The sequence below is a fragment of the Pseudorasbora parva genome, chromosome 16 (genome assembly GCF_024679245.1).
Source record: "Pseudorasbora parva isolate DD20220531a chromosome 16, ASM2467924v1, whole genome shotgun sequence".
NCBI classification, from domain to species: domain Eukaryota; kingdom Metazoa; phylum Chordata; class Actinopteri; order Cypriniformes; family Gobionidae; genus Pseudorasbora; species Pseudorasbora parva.
This window is the reverse complement of record NC_090187.1, coordinates 12823587-12836048: the sequence shown is the minus strand read 5'-3', so window position 1 is coordinate 12836048 and position 12462 is coordinate 12823587. Positions and strand designations below refer to the sequence as shown.

At 36.9% G+C, this 12462-nt stretch overlaps 1 protein-coding gene across 2 annotated transcripts in view; it reads right to left on the bottom strand.

Moving 5' to 3' along the window:
- Positions 1-267: 267 nt before the first annotated feature.
- The window catches only part of hipk3b (homeodomain interacting protein kinase 3b), a 90213-nt gene continuing 78018 nt past the window's right edge, over positions 268-12462 (bottom strand). Inside the window, exons 10-16 of one of the 2 annotated variants that reach the window (XM_067419683.1) lie at positions 11134-11252; positions 10810-10974; positions 9497-9790; positions 9094-9240; positions 7429-7658; positions 4254-4399; positions 268-2222 (exon numbers count right to left, since the gene is read on the bottom strand). In XM_067419683.1, the coding sequence (XP_067275784.1) occupies positions 1746-2222; positions 4254-4399; positions 7429-7658; positions 9094-9240; positions 9497-9790; positions 10810-10974; positions 11134-11252 (1578 nt within the window). In that variant the 3' untranslated portion in view covers positions 268-1745. The remainder of the gene's footprint in view (positions 2223-4253; positions 4400-7428; positions 7659-9093; positions 9241-9496; positions 9791-10809; positions 10975-11133; positions 11253-12462) is intronic. The other variant, XM_067419684.1, reaches the window with a different exon arrangement.

The following is a 12462-nucleotide window of genomic DNA, read 5'->3' as shown; positions in this document are numbered from 1 at the left end:
TAACTACGATGCTTTGAAATATATCGCTAGGTTCTGGAACAGAGCCTTCAAATTACAGTCTTTGGTGATGCACAAGCAAACTTCATTCAAGAGGCAAAAACACAAACCAAGCAGAACGAACTCAAAACAAAAATGCACACACTCATATATATATATATATATATATATATATATATATATATATATATATATATATATATATATATATATATATATATATATATATATATATATATATATATATATATATATATATATATATAAACACACAATATATTCTCCCTGACGGAATGTATAAAATGCAGTTGACACCAACAAGCTTTCAACATGTGATATAATGGTATAATTAAGAAAAAAAAAATCAATTCACACATGCATAAATGACAATTGCACACCTTAAACCGTGTCAAGCTTCAGCACTAAAAAACTAGCTCTATTATATATGTATATATATACTCATATGTGTCTATACATCAAATACTGCATGGTCTGCTCAGGCTAAGATGAATCCATGACCCTGAATCAAAGACCGATAGTTGCATTTGTGTCTTCATCTAGTCAAAGCCATGCCCACCACACAAAACACAAACACACACAAACCCAAAGAACTAAATACACAGACAAAAAGAAAAACAAACCTTTAACTATATAGATTGTATTGCAGTTTTACTAAACAGTACAAATACTGTTAGATTTGAAGATTTTTCTGAATAGAAATTTAAAGAATCTCTACACAACTAGTGAATTCAAGATAACGACAAAAAATGAGATCAAATCAAAACCAACAGCAAGCATTCGCAAAAGCATGCCGTTCTCCAATGAAGTAACGAAAAGTAACTCACTACATCCCAAATATACACTGGATCCAAAAATAAGGACTGCAGTTTGTGCAATGCAGTACATTGATGTCTATCTATGCATGAAATAATACACCAGTGTGTATAACCATTACACACACACACACACACACACACACACACACACACACACAAAAAAAAAATGAGCGGACTGATTTGAATTGCAAGTGCTGCAGTCCAGGACACGTACGTACGTACACAAACACATTGTATATACACAGAGAGAGTGTAGTAGAACACAAACAACTGCCGATATATATAAGGCACTATGGCTGGGGACAACAATGCAGCGAGCCTCTCGACACATAAAGAGCCCCTATAGGCCTCTCTCTGACATGCAACACATGCAGAATGTGACGAATGACTCTTTTAAGAGATTCCATTCCAAACGACACCAAAGACGCAGAGAAAAGTACAAATACTTGGAACGCAAAAAAAAACACAGACACATTTTATCAGTTGTGAAAAACATACTGGGCTGTCTTTACAAACAAAGATGTGTTGTACACAAGGTAAAGGCAATGTATAAAAATAAGTTGACGATCACATGATTTTGGACACCATTGTTGATATTCATTAGAGGAGCGCTCAAATCTGAAGATCTGAAAATCCGATAAGGTGATCAAATGTGCAAAACAGTTTTTTTCTTTTTTTTTTCTTATTCATCCAATATCTTGCTTCTCAACCGTGCGCTTTCTTTATCTACATGCTAAAGACTTTCCAAACGTTTCTTATTAAAGCTCATTTTAATTGCACTCGAGTCTATGTGATCCGGAGAAACCGCTTTCTTTCTCTCTCGTGCCATGGCTTTGAGTGCGAGAACCAGGTGGTTTGTGGTTTCTGCAGAGAGCCTGGCGCTACGCCTGCCATAGGGTTGCAGAGCGAGTCTCAGATGTACGGGTATTGGTTTAGTTTGGTGGGACTGAGGGGGAAGCCTGCGTATGCGGGTGATGCGATGAAGGAGTGTGGCGGGAACAGGGGCTTGAATTGGCCTTGAGGGTGGAGGGTGGGAGAGGGCAAGAGGCGGTTGAGCCCCACAGTGACCTGGTGCACGAGGTGGCCCGCCGGATGGGAAAGGCCATATGCCGGTTGAAAGACGTGATTCCGTGTGGAGCCAGGTGAAGCCAAGAGGTGGGCCATGGGGGCATTTGTCACCAGGGGGCCTGAATGGGGGTAGGAAAGTAAAGTTGGCTGGGTGTGAGGGTGGATGCTCAGGTGTGATTGAGGAGGATGGACCGTGTGGGTGGGACTACCATGCGGCAGAGTGAAGGTGTGGCCATGTATGGTGGGCGGGATGAAGGCTTGAGGTCGCCGATGGCTGTAATTGCCATTCCACTCCTGGTGGGATGAGCCGTAATGCTGGACCTAAAGCACGAACCAATCAGTTTATTCCAAGAAAGAACAAAATGGCAAATTAAGTCATAACTGTGAGACTGACTCAATCAATGTAAGGACGCACACCAATATGGAAGCTAGTGTTGTAGTACTCGAGACCGGTCTTGGTCTTGAGACTGGTCTTAAGACCATTTTTTTTAAGGTCTTGGTCTTGTCTCAGTCTCGGCCCGCATTTGTAGTCGGTCTCGTCTCGTCTCGGACTTAGAGGACTCGGGATTTTATCTCAAGACCAGTCAAGCAATGTTGACTGCAATAATAATCATTAAATTGCTGCTTTGTCTGACTTAACATCATGAATGTGATTTGATATAAAACGTACTGTTTAAAATGCAATCAATAACTTATTTGTAATGTGATTTATTTTGTTGCTGGGTTCAAAAGCAATGCAGCAGTCTCAAAAAAGCCCACATTTATTATAGATGATCAAAAAAATTCTGATATGTAGTTTTTTTTATATAACAGAATATAATAAGGCAATATCACAAGAGCCAGAGAGCTGTTTTCATGAATAAAAATGTGATTGCAAATATATTGATTCATACAAACGGTTATAAACGGTTTAAACATAGTTTATTGAAACAAGAAGTTAACATTAAATGACAATTTTTAAACTTTACTAATTGGCCAACGTTTCGTTATTAAAATGAATCAGCTGCTTTGAACACATCGGTTGATTCCGTGAATGTTAAATAATGTTAATGTTTTAATGTTACATTAATCTTAACATTATTTATGAAGGTGTAATTGTACCAATTCAGCTGCAAATTCTGTGCCATTCATTTTATTGTCGGTGGTTAAATTGGTAACAGCGCTAGTAATATTTTAATTACATATGTTAACTAAATACAAGTCATTTCTCGGATTGTAGATATGGATCTTTTAGAAGTGCTGGTCTGGTCTGGTCTTGGTCTTGACTCGGTCTCGGCACACGCTGGTCTTGGTCTTGTCTTGGTCTCAACCCCACAAAGTCTTGGTCTTGTCTTGGTCTCGGCACACGCTGGTCTTGGTCTCGGGTTAGGTGGTCTTGACTACAACACTAATTGAAGTCAATCAGCCAATAATTATTTTTGTTCTAGCAGAGAACTGATAAATGGCCCACCATATTTAGTTTTAAAGAGGTCATGACATGAGAAATAAAAATTTCCTTCAAAGACGTCTTTGTACCATTGAAACATCCTGCAAGGGTCATAGCTGTAAAATGCCAGAACAAAAAAAGCATTAATGTAACCAAACTCTGAAAATGTTGAATATTGTAGGATTTGTGTCCCATTTGCAAATGCCTGTAGGGCAGTGTTTCTTAATGTGTGGTGCGCGTATAATACACACTGGTGTGTGTCTATGGAAGAAGCAATAACAATCCTTTCAAATATGATTTACAGATGCGTTTTATTCATATCAGATACACATAAGCCCCTTTCACACATTTTTACTGTTAAATTACCAGTAACCGATCATGTGTGAACAGGACCTTTTCAAAAATACCAGTAAATTGGTTGTGTCAATTTACCAGTAGGGGAAGCTGTAACATTACCAGTAATGTGCTCTGTGTGAACTCGGAATGAAGATTACTGGTATTTTGCATGGTATACAGATGCCCGTTCAATTTTTGACTTACTCCACATGCTTAAGCTACTCACGAAAACAGGTCATATATGAGAGTAAAAGAAAATTTGCTTTGATACATCCAGTTTAAACAGCGTTTAAACAGTTTGAAGCAGTTTGAAATGTGTGCAAAACCTTTATTATTAAAAGTGAACCTCAAGGAAAATATTAAAATAATTTAAAAAATCCATGTCATGACCCCTTTAATAAATATTAAGCATTTCATAAAATACATTTGAAAATAAAACTAATTTCAAATAATTGTGGTGGTAAAATCTGGGCCATATTCATGCTCCATGTCAAAAAGCCTCACGTCTGATTTGATTCAGACATCTCAGCTAGGCTTCTTTTTATTTATTTAAGTGCAACAGGTTTAGAAGCAGGGGAGGACAAACTGACCTGTCCAAAGGAGAGCTGCTGTTGAGAGGGCTGCAGGGGCGGGAAAGCCGGTGCCGTCTTCTGTTGGCGATTCACCAGTAATGTTGAGTAAGGCGGCTGTCTGTTGGAACCACTGCGGCCTTTAGGTGGGCATGATTGTTCTATAACTACAATGGAAGAAAGAGCAGGCAAATTTAGCCATCACTCCTTAAAAGCCTAAAAAAATAACACTAGATATGTTTACACGTCATGCAATGGATCCAGAACATGAGATGGCAAAGTTATTAGACTAGGAAAAAAACGAAAAAAGAAACCACATCAACAAACATTTTCTTATATTTACATCAGAGGCATTAGTTTGGAGTAAAAGAGAAGTTGATTTTGAAACTAAACTGATTTCTAGTTAAAAGAATTGGGTCCAACCAACAGTAAAAAATAAAAAATAAAAATATCTGTAACTTTTTTAGTTCATTCTTAGCTAAAAACATATATTTCTTTCAAAAATATATGTGCTCATTAATGTATATTTACTTCTTTCAAGTAATAAAGTATTGTAAGTTAATAATATGCCATTGAAAATACATACGGGTGAGGGGTTCGAATGCCGGTCGCCATGTTGCCCCTCCATCTTGAAAGTACATTAGCCAAAGAGGGACGTAAATTCAAGCTGTGCCTTTCGCGTTTTAACACTCGATGGTCGTGTGTAATGTGAAGAGGGGGATTGCCATGTTAATCTTGGACTAAATCGGCCACCGTAGGAGTTAAAACAAAATCAGAATCAAGAGGAACAGACACTAATATTCACTGGATGGTCATATACCTTTACACCGCTAGATGGGGGAAAATGTCACAGTGTAGCTTTAAGGAATTTGTTTTTTCATTCAGATAATAAAATCAACATGTATAAATTGCTATTAGGCAATTAATGGGAAGATAATCGATAATCGAAGCGGAATAGAATCGGACAGGAAAAATAATCGCTAGATTAATCGTTAAAAAAAATTATAGTTTATCCCAGCCCTAATCCCATGGCATGGAAATTTCACTTTATGAGGTTTTTTTTTAAACATTAATATGAGTTCCCATAGCCTGTCTATGGTCCCCCAGTGGCTAGAAATAACGATATGTGTAAACCAAGTTCTGGGTATCCTGCTCCTCTGTCTTTGTGAAATTGAAAATCAGATGGGCCATTATGGAATATTCCACTTAGGTCGTCATACGTCAAATCGGTTATTGAAATTGTGATTAAACTACAGAGAACGATCAAACAACACTCTCTTTATAATGTCCGGAACTGTCAATCACACATCGTGATATTATCTGCACACTTGCCAAAACGAAGCTTTATGCTGCACAACAAAGCTCTTACTGTATTCATATCAATATTGTGTTTGCTGTTAATTGTGGTGAAAGCATTTTTTGAGAAAAAATAGCATTCCATAGATGAGATCATTGCATTCACATGATAAATAGACTGTTTTGTCTATTCAATGCTCATCACAGCAGCCTTTCATGTGATGAGAAAAGATTAAAAAAATAATGCTATAATCAACACTAAACGATTCACTAATCTCGACAGCTGTGATAGTAAAAAAAAATAATTATAAATAATTAAAAAAAACATATGTAAAGGATTTGAGGGGTTCCACATGTAATTAGAGCTGAGATTGTTCCGCCAGGTTTTCCCCGAGCCTGGCCTTGGCCCGACACATTAATTGCCAGAGGCCGATTTAAACCAGACCATTTTTTTTATATGTAGGCGTTCTGACGAGAACGAGCCTGTAATGAGCCGAGCGCAGCGAAGCGGACGGGTGTGACTCATGTTAAAACTAACATTGATAAATTGAAATGAGCTGATAACATTGCTGTTTTCTCCTGAGCGACTGTACAGACAAATCAAATTTTTTTGCTATATTTTCCTGTTTAACACCGTGAAGCTGCTTTAAAACAATCATCATAGTAAAAGCTCTATAGAAATATAAATAAAGTTGACTTGACTTGACTCAGTTCAATAATCCGCAGGCGCGCTCTCATGAACCGCTCACCGGTAAAATGATGTTAGCTCAAATCCAGCTCAGACATGACATTTATCTGTAGCTTACTATACTTTTTGTAGCCATTAAACATTGTTTTTTTATTTTCATATTTATGTTTAAATATTATATTATTTTCTACATTATATCTTATGATAATGCGAGTGGGTCAGAAATGAGGTTTTATTTAGTTGAATATTAAGGTTTTTTTTGTCGAAAGCATTTCTTTTGTTTTGTATAAATTGTATCTTAATTTTAATAAAGGTTTCTTTGGCCAGTTGCCTGGATTTAATAAATAAGAAGCAAATAGCAGACTATAATTGTGACGTCTCATAAATAAACCGAAACTCAGCAGGCTACTTGCTTCACAGACATGAGAAATGTGTATAGAAAGCTTGAAATGCCCACAAAGAAACCAAAAGATTTAGTTAAGCGAAGTGCAGTGTTTATGTGAGCAGCTCATGTACGCTGATCGTTTCTCTTCAGAATGCTGCGCTCCATCGCTGCAAGTGCTGTGAGTTTAAAGCTACACTAGTGTGTGATATTTTTCCCCATCTAGCAGTGAAAAGGTATATAGGAGTTGCCGGAACTCTCGGCCCGACCTGGCCCGCGGGTCGGTTCGGGCTCAGGCAGAAAATCAAACTCTACATGTTATACGCATTTCAAATGCAAAGATGTCAGCCAATCACAACAGTAGGCATTTCCATTGAAGTGTCACAGCAGACATGCCCCTTCAAACAGAGTATTCAAGCCAGAGGGCTACAATCATAATAGAAAAAAGGCCTTTTATTTTCTAAATTAGGACATTTTTTGATGTAAAAATCATCCTAACAATATAAGTACACCTCAGGAATCATTATAAAATACTAAATTATTGAAATATAAATGTTAGATATTTTAGGTCAAAGGGATTCGGCTCACCAAAATGAGAATTATTGATATACATAATAGTTGGTAGGGTGGCCTTGTGGCTTCAGTGAGCTCTTCTCGTCTCCAGTTCACAAAGAACTGGCAAGCATTGTGACACAACAAATGCGCTCTGGTCCAAACGTTTTAATGCAAATGTCTGTATATGGCAAACTTTTTTTTCTTCTCAAATTATTATTATTTTTTTCTCACAATGTGAATTTTAACAGTTTGTCAGGTTTAGTGGTATTGGTTACCTGTGCGGCCCATCAGCTCATTATTCTGAACCCGCAGGGGCGGCACCACCATGGTGCGGATGGGCAGCTTGGCAGACTCGGCCTCTGTAGCTCCATTGGCTTTGCAGTTCTGGTTGTTGTCATTAATATAGGTGGCCTCCAGGAAGGGGCTGTCAGCTCGACTAGAGGACACGGATGCGGGCGAGCCGTCCACAGTATCACATCCACTTTCGCGCTCATCATCTGACATACTGAAAACAGACCAAATAAATCACTCTCAGACACACAGAGCAAAGAATATCCTTCCCTGATAAACAGTGCTTGGAATAGAACACTATGCTCTGATTTAAAAACAAAAAAGAACAATTATGTGAAACTATGCAATATGCGACAAGCATTCTATAAAACACTACATTGTTGTGACATGGCCTCTTTACTTAACATGTTTAATTTAGTGAGTAGGATCTGCTTATTATGAAAATAAGTATATCGAGACATTTAGTTATTTTGTATTTTAAAAGGAAGCATGTAAATTTAAATATTTAATTTAAAAACAAAATCAGATTCATTGATCGGTTAGATAAGGGTATTTTTCCTCCAAATATTTTAAACATAAGGGGCATTTTAGTGTCTTTCGTTGTCATTTTTGCCTGAGTCCTAGTTAATAAAAAATAAAAAAAATCCTCAACTGTGGAAAAAGAGAGGGGGAAAAAAAGTCAAAATGATACCAAAATTCTTGTTTTGTCAAGTATCCTGGTAAGCAGTCTTAAAGGGTTAGTTCACCCAAAAATGAAAATGTGATGTTTATCTGCTAAGAAACAAAGACACATTTACCCCCAATTTATCCAACATGTAGGTGTCTTTGTTTCTTCAGTAGAACACAAATTAAGGTTTTTTACTCCAACCGTTGCTGTATAATGCATGTCAATGTTTTGTTTTATTATATGAAAGCCACTATGAGAAGTAATTTTGTGTAATTATGACAAAAAAGTTATATTTTGGACTTATCTGACTTCATGACTTCTCCCATGACTCCTCTGGATCATCCAAATGGTCATTGGCAAACTTAAGATGGGCCTGGACATGTGCTGGTTTAAGCAGGGTTCTTAAATGTGCTGGTTCTTTAAGCTTCTGTCCGTAACTTTTTTTGTGTTCAAGATTTTAAAAATTATATAATGAGAATGTACAACATGAATCCATTTTCCAAACCGTGTTTTTGTCTTACCCTGAATCATTATGGTACAGTTATAATAAATATTTATATTGGTACTATTTCAGGCCAGAATGGAAGGTACCGCTGCGGAGGAGCACAGTCCCTGTGTGATCCGCCAATAGACATAAACAGAGAGAAGTAGCTCCCGCTGCAACGTTCTTCCGCATGACACATGCAGTTCTGTTTATTAACCGACTAGAGTGCAAAAAGTTACGGACTTCAGCTTTAAATGCATCAATTCAGAATGCATACATTTTTTGGTCTACATGATGTAGTAGATGAATGCGGGTGCAACTCGGGTCGCGGTCTTTATGTCAAAAGGGTTGGGTCCGAAATTAAATTAGTGTTGATGTCAGATAACAGTTCTGGGGTGCGGGTTTACCAAACAGGACCCGTGCAGGACGGCCGAAGTATACTTTGGGCTCAAACTGTCCTTCAGACAGCTAGTAAACGTGTGTGCATGAAATACGGACCTGTTGGGTCTCTTGCAAGGGGAGGAGCTGGACTGCTCTGAAGCTGATGAACTGGTACTAAGGGTTGAATCGGGACTGCTCAGGGAACATACACGCTCCATATTGAGTGTGCTCTGACATGCCTCACACTCCGGACTACCTTTACACCTGAAACACAGTGTGTGCATTATTTTTAACATTACTTTTATAAGCCATTTATCAGCTACACTGCAAAAATCTCTCTAATGATGTTTTGAAAATTGAAGACTCAATGGATCAAATTCAGTTCAGGGTTTCCAAATATAACAGTTTAGTATTAAATACATTTTCGAGCAACGTAAGAGTGAGTTGAAAAAAAGAACTTTTTCTTAGGTTGAACAAACCTTCCTAAAACCTCTAGACATATATTAAACAGCCAACTCACTCTATTGAATGTTTCCGAGTGTCTGGCCCCTCCTCATCTGTACCACTGCTGATACTGATGACGCTGCCAGCAGGGCTCGGAGAGTCAGCAATCACAATGGTCTGTCTCTGCTTCTGAGACACAGTGGATTCCTCGTACTCTTGTTTTGCCTTACAGCATGCAGGCTCCTCCTCTGGTACCGCCTCTACTACACAATCCGCTGCCACTTCCTCTGTGTTTTTGGCACCGTCTACCATCTTTGGGGACTGGCATGATGAGTTTTGGGAATTGGTGCTGTGCATGAAGTTGTTACTTCTACATGGGATGATAATAATGAATTAGGTAGGGAATTAGATGACCGATGTCAACTACTTTTGAGCTTGCTGATAACCACTTATAGCAAAAAAAAAGTATAGTGGCAAATGTCTGATCAATCTAATCAAGGCATATCCACCAGTATGAAATGCAAAGTGTGTCACTTCAATTTAAATTGATTTGAAAATAAAAAAGTAAATGTGTAACTTACCAATAAACAGACTTTTGAGTCTGAAATCGTCACTAACATTTACCAAAAGTAAATTCTCTTAAACAGTATATTTTAAAAGTTGAAAGGCAAATAATTTGTATTTTATTAATTTGTATTTAAACAAATATGTATTTATTTATTTTATTAAATTAATACGTATTTATATATTTGTCTTATTCAATTTGTAGTGATCTTTTACTAATTTAAAGCAAATCACTTTTTTTTTCTCAATTTGCAATTTAAAAGTTAGTTTAAATTTTATATTTTATAACACTTAACAACACATTTATATAGAAGCACCACACTGGCAAAGTTCAATTTGAAATGCAATATGAAAAATAGCAATATAATCATGTACTTGAATTTATAGTTCAAATACCATATTTGCAACATATATACTGGTGTAAAATGAAAAAATAATTACGGAATTTGCATTTGCCATTTGTTTTACACTAGATTTAACATTTTCAATGTCCATTTACTGAACAACTTATTTTTTTATTGTGTAATAAATTTATAATTATTTACTTCCTTTTTACTTGCAACAGTAATAAATATAATATAAAATAAAACAAATTAGCCAAATCATTTACCAAAATACTGATAAATGGTGTGGGCCATGGGTCTAAAAGAAAATATATAAATACATAAAAATTACATTATTTTTAAATTTAACTGCATATTTATTGGATTTTTATTTTTTAATGATTTAAATGTATAACATTATTCCTTCATTTTTTTGTCTTTAAGTGGCACTTCTAGCCCTCCATACACTGACAGCATGTCTAGATATTGTATGTGGACTAACCTGTTTGACGATGGTTTATTTCTCTTGTTAGCAGCTGGCTGTGGCCACACCACATGAGCTATCCCTATGCTGATAGGCTGGTGAGCTGACATGGCCATTGGGTTTGTTAACAGCGGCTGGTGGGGCATTATGGAGCTGTAATGGTTGCCATGGGAATGAACTTTCCTGCAAAATATGGGAGAGAAACAAAGCATTTCAGTGTGGAGGAATGGACAGATGTATAAAGACAGATGACTCACACAAGAGTCTGAAACGCGTTTAAACATCAGAACATAATGAATATAGCAGCACAAGCACAATGACAGAGAGGGTTCAGAAACCCACCCCCATTCTGTTAGTCTCTGTGGACCTGCCACTGTGTCTGAGGCCATGGTCGTTGCTGAAGGGGCCACCTGAGGCCAAGTGGGCACCAGGATCTGCTGGGCACGATTTGACCACGCCTGCTGTAGAAAAAGCAAAAAACAAGACATGCTAACTTCCTGACAAGCATAAAGGAACTCAAAACATGACTATGTTTCCAACTTACAGTTGCATTTAAAAGATTAAAGAGTTAGCCCAAAAAAAAGCAAACAACAACAAAAAAAACTGTTATCAATCACTCACCTTCGTGTTGTTCCAAACCTGTAAGACTTTCATTACATTTCGGAACATTTATTTATTTATTTATGAAATCAGAGCTTTCTGTCCCTCCATTGACATCCTCAAAAAGGTAGAAAAGAAACCTCAATTTTATGAAGTGACGCAAGGATCGTGGTTTATTTGTGAAAAAACTTTTTTTTTTAAAACTACCACTTTAAATACATAATATGTGTTCACGAGAGCACCACGACACGTGGTGCGTGTTGTGTTGACGCGAGTGCAGAAGTTTTTGTGTGGACTCCAAGTCACATATGATGTGTTTACTAAGTTGCATAACAGTCAATGGAGGAATGGAAATCTCTCAGATTTAATTGAAAAGATATTCATGTGTGTTCCGAAGACAGACTAAAGTCTTACAGCCAGATATAAAACAACTGATTGACTGATTGCTGCCAAAAATTTAATTTTCCGTAATTTGAGAGAGACAACACTTCCCAACCAAACATAATTTTCAGTGTTTCCTTGTTTTCACCGTTAGACTCTAGAGGGTGCTATGACGTCTTTTAAAAAAGTACTGAATCTCCTGAACAAACAGGAGATGATGCAGAACCAAGCGATCTCATCATATGTGATTGCATATGCATATGTAAAATATTGCAATCATCAACATTAAACTGCATATAAAATCAAAACCGCCTAATGTCGAACCCTGGATGAGTTATAGGACTGAGCAAGTATTAGGTGTTTGATGAACTCGATTTACTCCATCTGTTTTGATCATCGTTCTGAATCCGGATGTAGTTTTTGACAAAAATATGATTTTCTTAGCTTTTTTTTTCTTTTTAAAATGTTGCTTTTTTTATTTAATGAAACTTACCCATATTACCAACATAAGTGTAAGCTAGAATAAAAAAGTGCTTTGTTTGTTTGTTTGTTTATAAGCAGAGTCTGATCTATTGCATGTTCAGATATTCATACAAAATATTCTGGGGACCATGAAATTTGTGTGAAAATTATCAAAAATGCGGAGATGGCCAGCAACTTTTTTTCAAGAGTTAAGTGGAAGAGTGTGAT